The following is a 15,859-nucleotide window of genomic DNA, read 5'->3' on the forward strand; positions in this document are numbered from 1 at the left end:
TTTTCTTTGCTTTGTGTGGTTTGGTTTTTATTGACATCCCAAGTAGTAAAAAAACAAAAAAAGTAACGAAAATTCTGTTTATTTTAAATTTTTTCATACACTTATGAATTTGCCTTATTTTTTAATTTTGTTTTATGGTTTTTCCTTATTGTACACAAATTTATTTCGTAAATTCAAAAACGTATGAGAAAGTTTAGAACAACGGAATATTTGTTCGATTTTTTAGTTGTAATGATAAATAATAAAAATTATTAAAGACTGCCCTGGAAATTAGACAAAATAACTAATTATAATTAAAAAGTTTGCTTTTATTTAATAGCTAGGTTAAATGTTTTATTTTAAGAGGGCTCTATAGCAAATAGGCAACCAGGAATACATTTTTATAGATTTTATTTAGACAGTTTGTCTAAATATGAATTAATCCACAAATCACAGACTTTCCTCCATTCTAATGAAGATTTTCTATAAAATGGACTTGGTTTGAAACTCAAATTACTTTTCGGTGTAAATAAATTTGTAATTTGCATGTTGAAAAGCGGCAAATTACAAATTTCTTTACAACAAAAAGTAACTCGAGTTTCAAACTAACTTCATTTTATAGAAAATCTGCATTAGAATGGAGGAAAGTCTGCAATTTGTGAATTAATTCATATTTAGACAAACTGTCTCAATAAAATCTATAAAAATGTATTGCTGGTTGCCTATTTGCTATGAAGCCCCGTTAAGCTGAATTTCCAGTGTCAAAATTTATTATTTATTAAAAATTCAACAAAAGTGACAAAAATACCATATACATAGCTTTCGCTATCCATTTGTCTTGAATTCCTAGTTATGTTAAAAAAAAAAACGCATACAGGGTGAATTTTTTTATATGAACTCTAAATTTTTTACGACTGATCTTCGGAAATATCCGATTGTCTGAGGTTGTCAGTCATATGCCAGTCAACGGTGTATAGTTTCACCAAAATAATTAGAAAATTTGAACAAACTGTTCAAATATAGTATCGAAAAGAATTTTTTTTCAAAATCTACAAATGACCCTGTAAAAGTAGACACTTTTTAATGGGAGATTTAATATTTCCGTTAAGGAACTCTGCTTACGGTAGAAGTATGTAAAATTCCTAGCGGCACTCTGTACAATAAAAAAATTACTCGACAGTTCGCAAAGCGGACGTTCGAACGCAAAACCTGTAATGTTTAATGTTAAATGTACATGTACAATAATAAAAAAAAATCCAACTTGACAACTTTGTTGTAAATATAAAAGTGTAAACTTTGGTAAAAACTTAAAGAGAATTTGGATACTTTGTTCCCGATTTACGTCAAAGTAAAAAGTGTGTTTATTTACAATAACTTTCTAACGTTACAAAATATATTATATATATATAAAGATTTTGTACAAGGTCGTATGAAATATAAATTTATAGGTGAAAAATAACTATAAAGTGTAATAAATAAAGCAATTTACAATACCGGGTTGTCAAATTTGGGTCCTTTCGTCACGTAGATCTCCTCGTACGCGTCCTCTTGTTCCAGCTCCAGGACCTGGAACTTCTTCAGCACGAGCAAACTGTAAAACTTCTGCGCCGCCTGCGAAAATCGTAAAATTTTTATTACAGCAAAAACCGCACGGTACGGCGTGAAACCGACCTGTTTTTTGGTGTTCCGGTGGCACATGTCCGACAACGTCAGCTGGTCCTGTTGCTGAAGTTTCTGCCTGACCACCGTAAACATCTGATATGCCCGTTTGTTCAAAACCCTCTCCTCGAACTGCTCGTCCGTCTCGTCCACCTGTTGCTCCTCCGCCTATAAAAAAAATAGACCAAATCACGTTCAATAAGTTCTCGCTGTTTTCGACCAGGCGGCGGTAAAACAGCCACGGAAACGTATCAACTGTTACAAACGGCGTACGGTGAGGAGTATGTATCACAATTGACAGTCTTTCTCTGGTTCGAGAGGTTTTGTGATGGTTGAGACAATGGGCCGTTCCCGCACAATCTCAACAAATGAAAACATCGAATCTGTGCGCTCTGCGCAGAAGTCTCACCCCACCCGTCATATTTACCGGACGTTGACCCTTTCAGCACTTCCATTCTTATGAAGAAGCCAAAAAATGGGTCGATTTTTGGATAGCCTCAAAAGACGCGTCGTTTTTCTGATGTAGAATTAATTTGTTGACGCAAAGATGGAAAAAATTTGTTTTTTACTATAAAGCAATAATTTTCACGAAAAAATAGCGAGAACTTATTCAACGTCCCGAAATAACTTTCAAAACATTCCGAACACTACACGATTTTTTCTAAATGCTCTGAAATTTGATAATTTTAAAATTTACCATTTTTTTTTTTATTCGCCACATTTTAGAAATGCAGACTATCGGATTTAACCGATATCCGATCTCCGACAGCTTCCAAAACAACGATGCCCCAACATCGTCTAATTTGAAGCGCACCGTACAAAATTTTTCATTCTATCTGATTTTAAAAATACCTCAAAACCGCACGCAATACCTCAAAAACACACTCAAAAAAATGACCAATAAAGAAGAATCACTTACAGGTCCGGCCGAATGGGGGAAGTCATAGTCGCCCGTCCACGGCGAATGCACCCTCTCGGACATCCCGCCGTTCGGTGTTTGCGCCCTTAGATGCTCGTCGTAACCCATGTTCGCCATCTGTAAAAGAAAAACGTTTTACGTCTTGTCGATTTCCGTGAATTAAATAACCTTACCTGGTCGTAACCCATATTCTCCATGGCGGGTAGGTCGTGCTGTAGATTATCCAACGGCTCGGGGGGCAGGTTAGCGTCGATGCCGGGATGGTGGGGGGTAGGCGCCGATGCCATCCCGTGGCCCAAAAGGTCCTCTGCGGTATGAGCGGGTGTCATCGGGGGTATGTGAGCTATGCTCTCTTGTTCTTGGAGGATAGAACGTACCTGAAAAAAAATTGATAACATAATTAACGGAGATCTGTTGCATCGTAGTCGTTTTTGTAAGTAAATTCAATATAAACATAAAATACTTTAATTATTTAATCTTTCTGGTTATCATGTTCCATTAGAATTCTACAAAATAATAACAAAGTAGGTTATTGATAATGTCTTTACTGAAACATTGAAAATTAGAAACCTTTATTACATTTATATCGGTAATTCTGTCATATCTTATTACGTTGCTACATTGCTAAGTTGCAGTGCCAACAACAGCCAATAATATTAGTGGCAAGACGTAGTCGGTTATCACTAGAGCTTGGCACTCAGACGGATGATCAAAGCCGCCACCTTTCGCTACAGGGTACCTTACTAAACCGATAATAACGGCAGTTATTGGCTTCGCGTTTGCTTGGTGTATACGTGTATTAATATTCTAAGGGGTAAAAAATTACCTTTCGCTGATAAAATACACAAATTTATTTATTTTTATTCGTACCTACCTTTTTATTTATTTGTTTACGACGAACACGCTTAGGACTAGCCGAAGAAAACCCCTAGCTCAAGTTATCACATTAACGAGTAATTGGTAATTACCGGATATCGGGTAATTATTGGGTATAGTGTAATTACCAGGTATCGGGTAATTGCCAGGTATCAGGTAATTACCAGGTATAGGGTAACTATCGGGTAATTAAAAGGTAACAGGTAATTAACAGGTATTGGGTACTTAAAATTATGACTTGGATACCAAATTTTTATCTAGTACGCGGGTATCTATCACTATGTCTGTTACGATCGATCAGCAATGTAAACATTTCACTCTTTTGACGAATTATAAACCTCAAATCATGTAGGTTTATTGGAATCCTAAAAAACTGTGTTTGCCCTTTAGAGCTGCTAAAAAAAAATAGTTCTAATGCACCAATTCCACAACGGAACTCGGTCGGCCTTTTGTTACAGTGCAACTTACAAAATTGGTAATAACGGCAGTTCTTGGCTTCGCATTTGCTTGGTGTATACGTGTTTTAATAATAATCTAAGAGGTAAAAAATGACCTTTTGCCGATAAAATAATAACCGGGTATCGGGTAATTATCGAGTATCAGGTAACTATCTGGTATCAGGTATCGGGTAATTAAAAGGCAACAGGTATTGGGTACTTTAAAATTTTTACTTGGATACTAAATTTTTATCTATCTATCGATATGCCTGTTACGATGTATCAGCAATGTAAATATTTCTCTTTTGACGAATCGTAACCAAAAATCGTGTAGGTTTATTGGAATCATAAAATTGTGTATTAGCCCTTTAGAGCTGCTAGAAAAATAGTTCTAATGCACCACTTCGACAAACTAGCTCATCCAACGGGAAATGAGAACAAAATATTTCGTACTTACTTTTTTCCACAAAATTAAAAGAAAAAATGACGGAATGCACATAAATTAAGTGAAAAAAGAAACAAACGAGGGGTGGATAATAGGTAAATTAAGAGAAGTCACGGTCATTGCACTTACTTGATCGGGCGGTAAGTGAGGCATCTCCTCGATATGTTGCAAAGGCGTCGGTGGAACGGGATATCCCGGCGTCTGGGGGTACATCATGCCCTGGGGCGTAGGCGGCGGCATCAGGACCTGCGGCGTGGAAGGTAGGTGCATCTCCTCCTGTCCCGCCATGTGCGGCAACAAGGGAGTCATGGGTGGCACCAGGGGAGTTTGGGGGAGCGGCGTTGGTGGCGCTCCGTAGGGTATCTGAGGTGGTAAGGGTGTCGGAGGCGCCAGGGGAGTAGGCGGCATCATGGCAGCTAGAGACTCCTCGGGTTGTAGCATGGGCTGAGGCGTCTCCTGTTCGGGCTGGTGCAGCGGTGTTCGACTCTAAAAAAACGAGTTTTCAAACATAAATATTTTGTTTTTTTTTTTTTTAGATAAATCGTAAAATATAAATAAATACAACACCGATAATTTATTTTCGAGAACTTACCGGTTCCTCCACGATTTTCCTTTTCCTTCCCCTCTTGGCGGGCGTCGGCGCTTCCATGCTGGGCTGTTCCTCGTGGTCCCTCACCTGATCCAAAGCCAAGGAATCTGCGTCGCCCAACATAGCGAAATCCTCGGTTCCTATCGCCCGTAAGGTTAGATGGCGCTGGTAGTTCTGAAACGAAGGAAAACTTCAGGATAACGATAACCGTAAAGAAGTGGAACAAAATAACTTGCAACCTGCCGTATACTAACCTTAAACAGGATCCTAGCGGGAATGAGCCTAGCCGGCAAGGCGAAGAGTTTTTCCACCCCTCCGGTCTCCTTCCAGTGCATCAGTCGTTTCGTGGGCGGTGCCAAATCCAGCGTCGTAACGATATCGCTGGTGTCGCTCAACTGGTTCTTCATCTCCTCACCTGATATGTTCTTGACCTCGTCGACTATGAGCTTCCTTTTCCGTTTGGCCTTGGTTAGACCTAGGTAGAATTCATCTGTTTTTTATGTTAAATTTATCGACAACACTGTAAAAGGTTTGACAGAGTCTGATGGTGTAAATTTTAATTTGAAAAGGATCTGTTTGCTCTTAATTTTCTTCGTGATAAACGTTAATTTCCGTAAACGGTGTATTTTTGTTCTTATACCCGTTTGAGGTGTTAAAAAATTTGCACCACCTAATTTCATAACTACAGAGTCATACGTAGGGTGGTGATTTCAAGATTTCCGTAACGAATAAGTAGCCCCAAAATGTATATTACACCAAAACATTTTACATTAGAAGAAAATTCTATTAGTTTCAATGAATTTTGGTTTTTGCCCAAATATTTCTTCGGGATCTTAATCGTTATAATACGCAGCAAAAATTGTCCTATAAATACAGTGTTAGAAAAATTAATATAATTTTAAAAGTTAAAAAATGTTTAGTATGTTCTTACTTCAATTTTTACAGTTTCTTAGTTAACATAACATACAAAATTGGATTAATTTTGGGAATTTTTAGTCCATTTAGTACCAATTTTAGTTACATTCTAAAGTTTCCACACTTACTTTCGTTGAATGTTTAGTTTGTTTTTTATAATCAAATGTTCTGATTGTACAATTATTACCAGAACAGTTCTAGATCACCACTCTATGTATTACATGCGTTAAGTTTATTAGTCATAGGCCAGGAAATATGGAATTGGACATGACTTTTTGTTTCGGCAAGCTGAATTTATCACTATACATGTTAAATATTATGTACAATAACATTAGTTTCCAGTCATAAAAATGGGGGGAAGATTGTTTATAGGCTGGTTAATTGTATAATTTTTAAGTAAATTCACGTTTTTTCGCTTATAACTTTTTTCCGTTCATTTCCACGAGAAAACAGTACAGTACGTTAGATCGAAAGTTATAAACAGAAGTAGTTTATTTATGACTCTTAAATTAAGCATTTATAAACTGCGTTATTATTATCAGAACGTTTTGGCATCGCATCCTCTCATTTCTTATCACTGTCTAATAACTCACACATAATCTGGAATCAATAAGTTGAATAGTTTACAAGTTATGGCCTTATAAACAAATTAACTAATTATTAGTCTAGACGATCCCGAGCATCTTCCATAATCGCACTGATTTTTTTCATGGTAGATTTCATAATAATACATTGAAATGTATAATTTTTTTTTAAATTTTAAAGAGCGACCGAAATTTTCGCCTCTTTGTGAGACCTCATAAATTTACTACAAATGTGTGCCAAAAGATAGTCTATGATGAGACTAGAATCGTCTATAAGTTTTAGCTTGAGGCTGCATTTTGTTTTCAAGTTACGGTTGATTAAAGTTGTCATTTTTACATGGATTGTTATAGGGTTTTCAAAGTCGCTGATTTAAAATCAAAGGTTCGTTAATCTCTATGACTTCAGATTCTGGGAAAGGTCTTCAGAAACCTTTCCCAGAAAGGTTGACGAAATCATTGATTTAAAATCAAAGGTTCGTTAATCTCTATGACTACAGGTCATTTGGAAGTCAAAGAATTAATCTTGGAATCTTCGAAATTCTTCATTTTTCTGAAGCTTTTCAGTCATTTCATGAAGACCGAAGGGTGATGAAGCAATTCTAATAGCAAATTCGTGCTCAGCGCGAAAAAGTACTTCGGAATACATATGCCACATGTGAAGTACAAGCGATTTTTTTTTAGCGGTGTAACCTCGATCCAACAATCCATGTAAAAATGACAACTTTAATCAACCGAAACTCGAAAACGAAATGTAGCCTCAAGCTAAAACTTATAGACGATTCAAGTCTCATCATAGACTATCTTTTGGCACACATTTGGAGTAAATTTACGAGGTCTCACAAAGGGGCGAAAAATTAGGCTTTTTTTCGGTCGCTCTTTGCAACCTGGAATGCTTGTTTATTTTTTAGTCTTAGTTGCAAAATGAAATATACGACGCACGTGGCACGGTATAATTATTATATTACTACATATTCGCAAAGCTTGTGAAGAGTTTTAAGTTAAAAAAAAATCGTCAAGATTAGTTAAAAAACAACGGATTTACAGACTAAAATATATTATTTTCAATAACGGCAGGACTATGAATATTATCGTCATTTTCTTTGGATTTGCTGTCGTTCGCTTGAGAGAATGCGATGCCAAAACGTTCTGGTAATAATAACGCAGTTTATAAATGTTTAATTCAAAAGTCAAAAATAAACTTCTTCTGTTTATAACTTTTGATCTAATCAATATTTTTTGACACTCGAGGGCTAGTTTTGAAGGTCTTTTGAAGACGAAAAAAAAGTACTTTACTGTTTTCTCGTGGAAATGAAAGGAAAAAAGTTATAAGCAAAAAACGTGAATTTACGGAAAAATTATACAATTAACCACCCTGTAAACAATCTTCCCCCGTTTTTACGACTGTGGAAACTAATATGTCATTGTACGTAATATTCAGCATCTATAGTGATAAATTCAGCTTGCCGAAACAAGTCGCGAAATGGTCATTTCCCAGCTCTTTTCCCTGGCCTACAGATAAAGCAAGAAAATTACTAATTGGAAATATGACAACCCTCAACATTTGTCCTACTTGACAAAACTTGACTAGAAGGGGTTCTCGTATTACCAAAATTATATTAAAGGGAAAGAAAGATGCAATACGTGAAATTTAATTGCTTAGGTAACAAATATCAGTTTTTATAGTCATGCATTTATTGTTGCGGTATACTAATGATTAATTATTAGTTAAGAATGACTATTAGGCTTTGGCAAGAAGGGAAATGGAAGAAAAAAATGCAAGAAAGATCATTCTTTCTGAAGAAAGAAGAAAGAAAAACTTTAGAGTACCAAGTTAATTTCAAATATTGCACCTAAAACGATAAGTAAATCTTGGACTAGAAAAAAAGTATTAGGGTAGATTCTTGCAGAACTATAATCCTGGATAAGAAATCATAAAATAATTACAGCGTGAAAACGTAACATATAAATTGTGAATCAAATGTTTACATATCAAATTCTCCGGACAACAATATAAAGGTCATTACAAGCCAACTTTTTGTGGTATGTATGATGGATATCACAGTACTACAGTGAAAATCGGTTATAACGACCTTCAAGGGACCGTTTGTTTACGGTTGTTATAACCCATAGACGTTATAAGCAATTACATATATTTTATTTAAAATTTTTATACAAAAAAAGATAAATTTACAATACAAATCTTTCAGTATGTACATGTATTGCTTTGTATTCAAAAGATCTCGCACGCCTCATTTTCAATGAATTGTTTACGAATAGAGACTTTAATTTATGTTCTATCCTTCCAAATTGTTAAAATCGCTTGCATTAGTTTCTCCGTTTTTAATCTCTATATTATATGTAATTTTTCTTCTTTATTAAACACCTTTCTCTTCGACATCATGATAGAAAGCGGTAATTAATTCATATAATATAACTGTATGCGTAGATAAGTCACAAATTGTCCTAAACTTACTAACTGGTGTCAAAAGCGGAAGGAAGAGCGGTGCACTGACTTTAAGGCCGTATATCACTATTGGTTGTTATAATCGACAAATTCTATGGTAAATGTATATAAAAACGCGTCGCTAAATCCAAAATGCTCCAAACGGTGTTGTAGTAAACAATATTTTTAATATGGTATTTCTATAGGATTAAATCGGGACATCCAAATTCCGTCGTTATATCCAATATGTCGTATAAAGCAATGTCGTTATAACCAATTTTCACTGTAATTCAAAAAGAGACAGGTTGATTTTTTTTTGTCGCTTATGTCCATATGCAAGATCAACGATGGTATGTATTAGATACATATGAATAAAGGAATCGAAGAAATGAAGCTAAAGTTATTTCCTTCCTTATTTCCAGAAACATTTTTATGTAATTAAGTGACGGTCCCGTAAATGTTAAAATCAACTAAAACATTCCTTTTAACGTAATACTGATCTTTATGGAGACGTTCCTAGTGTATTTCCATTTTGGTTTATATTGCTCCTGAGACAATTTTAAATTAAGGACTATCGATTATTGTATTAATGCGAATTAATCTAAAGCAACCAATAAAATACGTGTACATGGTGCAACAGCGACGCAATAAGAGCAAAACTGACTCCTGTCAAAATAAATCAAAAAACAGAAACAACAAAAAAGTTACATTTTTCCTCCTAATATACAGGGTGATTCACAAACGGTGACCCAAAATGAAATCTCATATTCTTTGGAGAATTTTAAGTATATAGTTTTTATCTAGGATGCTTCATTAAAAAGATACAGGGTGTTAAACTTACAAAAATAAAAAAATATATATATTTTAATAATTTAAAAACTATTAAGGGAAATAATGTACGCCACTGCTTTACGGTAACAATCATGATATTTTCAAATTCGTCTTTTAATTTCATTATTTATTGAGTAAGGCAGTGGCGTACTATTTAATTTATTAAAATATACCACCGATGCCCTGTACCTCCGCCACTGGAGCGTCTAAATTTTGAGCGTAATACCTGAGTAAGTCTAACAACGCAATTAAGTTACTCTTTCTCAGCAATAGAAGGCAATTATGGAAAAGGCGAATCTAAAAGTTGTAGCTCTAGTGGCCAAAAATGGAATTAAGCGACCCGTACTGCAGGTACTATGAAAGCACGACCAGTGTCGTCTTCATGCGGATAGAAGCAAATATTAAGTTGAATTACATTAGCAATATCTATTTAAATACAGCTAGAACCATTTGTCAGCCAAACCCACCAGACACATACCAATTTCGAACTTTTTTCACAAAGAAAAATAATTGTTACACAACTTTAAACCTTAATTTTAAAGGAATTATTGAAATAGAAGGAAAAATTGGTCGTCTTAAACAGTCGACGTTTTTTTAAATGTTTGACGGTCATTTCCGAATGACTTCGAACATTTTTAGTAATCGACTGCGATCACCCTTAAAAACCGTCTGAAAAATTGTTCAAATTGTTTTAAAAAAAATTACTAGGTCATTTATTTTGATGAAAGGAGTCAGTGTCGAAAGTTTGCCACAACGTCGCTTTTACACCCTGTACAACGGCGATTGGTTAATAAAAAAAATAAATAACCGGCAACTCGCGTAATAAATCACACTTTAAAAGTAATAATATGGGTAAAATAAAAGCAATAAATTCCTACCTTTCAAAGCGCTTGCGTCGACAGGAGCTAGAGCGAAACTTTCTTCTTCGTTTTGTAGAAGGGTGGTCTGATCGGCAACGGGAGCCGGCTCCTCGGGCTGGGGCTCTGGGGGGTGCTCCGGATGCACGGAGTGCACCGAAGGTGTGGGTGTAGGGGCAGGCGGCAGCTGCTGAGCGACAGAGCCGGGTCGAGATTCATCACTGTTCAATAGAAAAATGAATAATTGTAATGAAAACGATAATTGTAATTGGAAATGATTTGATTTTTGTTAATTTTACGTCAAAACAGAAAAAAAAAAGTAAAATCGGTTATTATTCTTAAAGTAAACTGAAAATAGCCAACTCCTAATAGGTAGGAGCCCCCATCAAACATTAAAATGTGTTGTTAAAACGGTCTGTTTGATAAGAGCGTGTATGGCAAAACTTTGTCCTCAAAACCGGTAGAAGGGAAATTTAAGCCTGAGTAGGTAGTGATACCCTTCTCCTCAGATGCTTTGTACAGAATGCCTCAGATGTCGTTTGACCTTGGTCGCAGAAAAAACGTCGATGACCTACCGGATCTGGTGGCTCTGTACGAAAAAGGAAGAGTGATTTTACGGGCGTTTGAGCAGAATCCTTGTCTATCAGTGCGTAACGGACAAGCGATTTTGCGTGAAAAGGGTCTAAATGTGTTGCGTGACACTATAAAAAGGTGTTTACTGGCTCATGAAGTGAAATTTCGAAGCACAGTGAAGACTGCTAGTGTCTGAAAAACACGTCGAAAAAAGACTCAATTGGACAAAAGAAAATTTGCACCGTGATTGGGACAATATAATTTTGTTCGAACGAAACTTCTTTTTGGCGATGTTCGGAACCATCTCTGGAAATGGTTCCAAGGTTTCACTTCCATAAGCCATTTGAGACTGGAATAGAGGATCAGAGCAAATGGGAGGAAAAGTTTGATATGCTGATACGAAGTTGCTAGGAAGGGATCCGAAACAGATTTCATTGATTCGGAGGCTTTCTGTGACATATCGGCCAGTGTGGTCAGAGGGGTTCTAAGCAAATGGACCGAGTCAGAACATAGGAAATATTGGGCTTTAAGACCAGGGCAAAGGAACTTATGTGTCGTTTGCAGAAACGAACAAAAGAGTTTCTGTTTCTGAATGAAATACGGCTCAGGGAAGTGACGGGAGTTGTAATGGGCAAGTTTGAATAGCGGGACACACAATACGCCTGAAAAGGTCGAGGGGCTATGAGATTTGAATAGAACCTAATCACAGATACAAGAAAACGTTTTCGCGGAAAGAATTATTAGTCAAAAGTTGTTTTTGACAAGTTAAATGCATAATTAAAATTTTGGCACTTACTTCTGGAGCCCCCTGTATATAAATATATTATAAAATTTAATACAACCCCTGAGTAAATTTTAAATAATCAAAATTTGGCATAACTGAAGCATACAAGATAACGGTAAACTTTCATATTTAAAAAATAAGTACCGTTAGATATCAACTTTAAATCGATGAAATACTGGAATTATTTGTTGAACGCACTGTATACTTAAGTAAACAAAACAGGTAATTAATGAAGAGAAAAACTAAAAATGCGCAAAATTAGCTCACCTCATTCCTCCCACAGACGGTGGCCCTCCGAAATTATCCATTTCGTCATCATCACTCTCGACAGGGGGTGGTATATCTTGGGGCGTGGGATGCGGTATACTGGCGTCTACCGGTGGCACCTCTCCCATCGGGGCATCGTCGAAGAGGCCACCTTCAAATAAACCACCCGCTACGAAAACATGGTTTTATGACAATCAGAGAAATATAATAATAAATTCATATTTATTTGGAAGCGCACCTAAATAATATTAGAATTTTAAAAAATGCGTTCATACATATCATGTTGTTATCCAAATTCGCCTCAAAACCAACATCTCGGACTGACGTGTCGATTTCCATCGGCGTCTCGTGATGTTGAGTTCCTGACGTTGACGGTACAGGTTCCCTTTCTTTCTCCAATCCTACCGGTTCCAGAACGGGTTCGCTGAATAGTAGATTGCTTTGTTCCATGGAAGGTTCTAATCCTGAAGCGTGTCTCATTAAGTCTGGAGCGTCAGTATCGAATCCCATATCTCCAAATCCATCGTCATTGTTAACTAATGAAATATTTCCATAATCTTCCCTCATCGTAATTTCTTCGGCTCGAGATTGGTTCAAACTAAACTGAGCTTCAATGTCTACATCGCTGTTGGGAAAAAAATATTAGATTTCAAAACTAACTAGACCGATTCACGACTCACTTGAGTTCGGGCATTGTTGTATCAAAGTCATGGAAGACTTCTGGCAATGTAATGGCATTCACAGCAGCTTCTCTGTGTTCTTCAGGTAGATCTACCATTCCCGGCCTGAATGCCATTTTAATCTTTACGAACGCCTCATTGCAATCTGCTAGCAAATACTTTGCTTTCCTTGAATAAATTCTTACAACACCCAGTAGTAGATGGCCTGAAGTTCTTAATGCCATTTTCACTTTAGGTTGTAAAATACCATCGACAGATTTTTCAATATTGGTTTCAAAGACATGGGCCTTCGTAAGTTTTTTATCCCAATGGGCAGCTAGCCAAATTCGGGCTAGCGGCCCCTTTTTGGCCAATACAAAATGTGCGTAAAACATTTTTAAGTTTTCTTAACCACTTAGCACTGGACAATATCTGAAAATCTAATTAAAAACAATTTAAATACGTGACAGCTTCCTTACCAAACAATCGAGTTGGCGCCGAAAGTTATACATTATCGGAAAATAGCACAATATTCTTACCTCTTGAAAATAATATTATTTAAGTAATTACGGGTATACATAAATTAAATGTAGATTCTATTTTAAAAGTTATTTCCATCCCCGAAGGAATTATTCTCAAATTAAACATAAACACCAAACACAGCTCACTCCATCAAAATGGCGGTCTCGTTCAGCTTGACAACAGTCAACAAGCGCAAGCGCAAGAAATAGAAAACAAAAAGTTTACCTTTCGGAGACCGTGGTCCGTGAGCCATAGGAAAGGAACTAGCCTTAATTAATCTGATTAGTAGAAGAGGATCACTTTTATTAGGGGTTTACAAAAATTCAGTTTAGGTCCTCGGATTTCTATTTCTCTCCTTTTATAATCTTATGACTTTAGATAGAGAAAATGAAATGTCTACATGATGCGTAAACTTAATTTTCGTAAACACCCTGTATCCTGTAACTACTTATTTTAACTGGTCCAACTGTTCACTTGACGCAACCATATATTATTTCTTTATGTCTCAAAATTGTCAGTTTCTTTTGACGACAAATATACATATACAGTATACATTTTTAATGAATTATTTTCTACCAATAATTTTTATCATAATTTTACCATATTTACCTCGCTTGTACCAACAACGTGTAATTTCTGTTGAAGTTTATGAAACGCATGACAAGTGTAATTATACATTAGTTTCCCCAAAAAGAATAATAAATCCATATAGAACCATTTTAATGAACATTGTCCCTCAGAAACCATTTGGCTCATTTTATTTAAAGTGTGCAGCTTGCTTAGCCGTGGCTAACCAGGTTAGTGCTTTTTCAATTTTGAGTGAATAATCGGCCAAGATATATTTTGTAGATAAGTAGAATTGTAGAGAACATCACAGAACAACCTAAAACAAGGCAAATATGTCAAGATTCTATTAACAAGGATGTTTCTAACAAAGTAAATGGATTATGCTCACAAGGATTCAAAAAGTGACTTAAATTCAACCAATCTGGTACCTGGCTGTTAAGGCAACTTATCTGTTTCAGTTATGATTTACGTAGATGCAAGGAATTTAGTCTAGTTACTGATAAATTTAAATGTACAGAACATGTAAGAAGTACCATGGATGGAGGATGGACAAAAAAGTAAGATGAAACTCGTTAATAACTGAAATTTAGTACCATTCCTTTTCAAATCTTAAAAACATATATTTTACTGCACAATATATGTTTCATCTGAACGTGACCCAGTACTTCTAAACCATTGTTAATTGGCGACATTGGCGTTCTCGTGAATAACATGAATTATTTCACTATTTCTTAACAGCCCTTTTTGCGCATCTAAATAAGTTGATGTATTATTATTACAATGTCTCAGTATTTACTACAGTCATCACGAATTTGGATATGTTATTAATATACGGCGAATATAGACAAAATGCTGCGACGAAAGAATATTCGTGTATCGTTTTCCCCTTCGCCATTTGTCAAGTGCTTCATTAAGATCTGTAACACTCGGTTAAGAGCGGCAGATGTATTAGCTATCTAATTTTAATTGATAAGTCCGTGATCGTATCGTAATTCATAACAAAAATATACCAATGAACCTCATATATTTGTTGCAGATTAAGAGAATTATGCAGTTTATATACCGCACATATGGATTTAGAACATATTAGTAATATTTATACAAATAATACGCAAGAATTAAGCTCTCACTTATGCAAGTAAGATCTATAAGGCTTTTCAGAAATTGTGATCTGCCGGCAAAATATAGACGTTAACAAATTAAGTTCTATTCCCAAACCGATCCAAATTATTGGATCTATATTTCTGAAAAGCCATTATGTTTACATAGTTACCTTATTTTTTAACATTTAATTATCAAATAAAAAAAAACAATCATAATTTTAGGGGAACTGGTATATTTCGAGATTGTCAAAATTTGGAATTCCACCTCCCAAAAGATCTAGAAGAAAACTGTTATTGTTGAGAACATACTAAAAAATCTATAATGTATGTCGAAGAAATATTTTTTTTTATTGAATTACATATACACTATTGATACAATTTTTTTTCTGTTTTGTATATAAGCAGATGCTAGCATAAACTATTGAGGCAAAGAGGCTATAACTATATAAAATATAATAATTTTACGTTTTTTTCGCGACTTGTTTAAATATAGTGGGAACGCCTACAACTTTAATTTTGGAAGAACCCCTGTACAGTGTACTTATAAGAATATGTATTAAGTACTGAGGAAATTTAGGAAATTAGAGAAGTACCACTATCAATTATAAATTTTGCTTGCAAACTTTCTAGAAGTATAGATATTTTATTAAGTATTAATCGCGAATCATATTGATGTTATCGGACAATTTCTGGGTCTCTCTCTAATACATCCGTTAGATACTCAGAATTCGTTCTGTAACACTTTACATTTCACCTGAATACGCCCCTGGTTATAAACATATGTATGACAGTGACAGTAATGCATGATAGTCATAGAATGATAGTGGCAGATTATCATTCTGCGGAGATG

At 35.4% G+C, this 15,859-nt stretch overlaps 2 protein-coding genes across 4 annotated transcripts; one reads left to right on the forward strand and one right to left on the reverse strand.

Annotated features, from left to right (window-relative positions):
- Window positions 1-668: 668 nt before the first annotated feature.
- Window positions 669-13,494, reverse strand: LOC108906917 (double-strand-break repair protein rad21 homolog). 3 transcript variants are annotated; one of them, XM_018710555.2, is made up of 12 exons: window positions 13,357-13,494; window positions 12,839-13,257; window positions 12,434-12,783; window positions 12,159-12,309; window positions 10,556-10,755; window positions 5,159-5,394; window positions 4,908-5,078; window positions 4,445-4,801; window positions 2,731-2,934; window positions 2,558-2,674; window positions 1,651-1,806; window positions 669-1,590 (listed from the first exon to the last, which is right to left on the reverse strand). In XM_018710555.2, the coding sequence occupies exons 2-12, from the start codon at window positions 13,210-13,212 to the stop codon at window positions 1,465-1,467; spliced, it is 2,442 nt and encodes an 813-aa protein (XP_018566071.1). In that variant the 5' UTR covers window positions 13,213-13,257; window positions 13,357-13,494; the 3' UTR covers window positions 669-1,464. The 3 variants fall into 3 exon arrangements, with proteins under 3 accessions (XP_018566071.1, XP_018565982.1, XP_018565912.1); XM_018710466.2 differs by having other exon boundaries at window positions 5,159-5,379; window positions 12,159-12,327; XM_018710396.2 differs by having other exon boundaries at window positions 12,159-12,327.
- LOC108904863 lies at window positions 13,495-15,048 on the forward strand. The gene is made up of 5 exons (XM_018707937.1): window positions 13,495-13,537; window positions 13,985-14,136; window positions 14,189-14,307; window positions 14,365-14,463; window positions 14,943-15,048. Exons 1-5 carry the CDS (start codon window positions 13,495-13,497, stop codon window positions 15,046-15,048), a joined length of 519 nt encoding a protein of 172 aa, XP_018563453.1.
- The last annotated feature ends 811 nt before the right edge of the window (window positions 15,049-15,859 follow it).

The sequence above is a fragment of the Anoplophora glabripennis genome, unplaced genomic scaffold, assembly GCF_000390285.2.
Source record: "Anoplophora glabripennis isolate ALB-LARVAE unplaced genomic scaffold, Agla_2.0 scaffold1, whole genome shotgun sequence".
NCBI classification, from domain to species: domain Eukaryota; kingdom Metazoa; phylum Arthropoda; class Insecta; order Coleoptera; family Cerambycidae; genus Anoplophora; species Anoplophora glabripennis.

Coding starts and splice junctions, on each gene's coding strand:
- LOC108906917 (XM_018710396.2), bottom strand. CDS start 13,212: ATGTTTTACGCACATTTTGTATTGGCCAAAAAGGGGCCGCTAGCCCGA. Junction 4,802..4,907: donor GGAAAATCGTGGAGGAACCG/GTAAGTTCTCGA, acceptor TCGTTTTTTTAG/AGTCGAACACCGCTGCACCA. Junction 2,675..2,730: donor AGAATATGGGTTACGACCAG/GTAAGGTTATTT, acceptor TTTCTTTTACAG/ATGGCGAACATGGGTTACGA.
- LOC108904863 (XM_018707937.1), top strand. CDS start 13,495: ATGGCGGTCTCGTTCAGCTTGACAACAGTCAACAAGCGCAAGC. Junction 14,137..14,188: donor GCTTAGCCGTGGCTAACCAG/GTTAGTGCTTTT, acceptor TATATTTTGTAG/ATAAGTAGAATTGTAGAGAA. Junction 14,308..14,364: donor TGCTCACAAGGATTCAAAAA/GTGACTTAAATT, acceptor TATCTGTTTCAG/TTATGATTTACGTAGATGCA.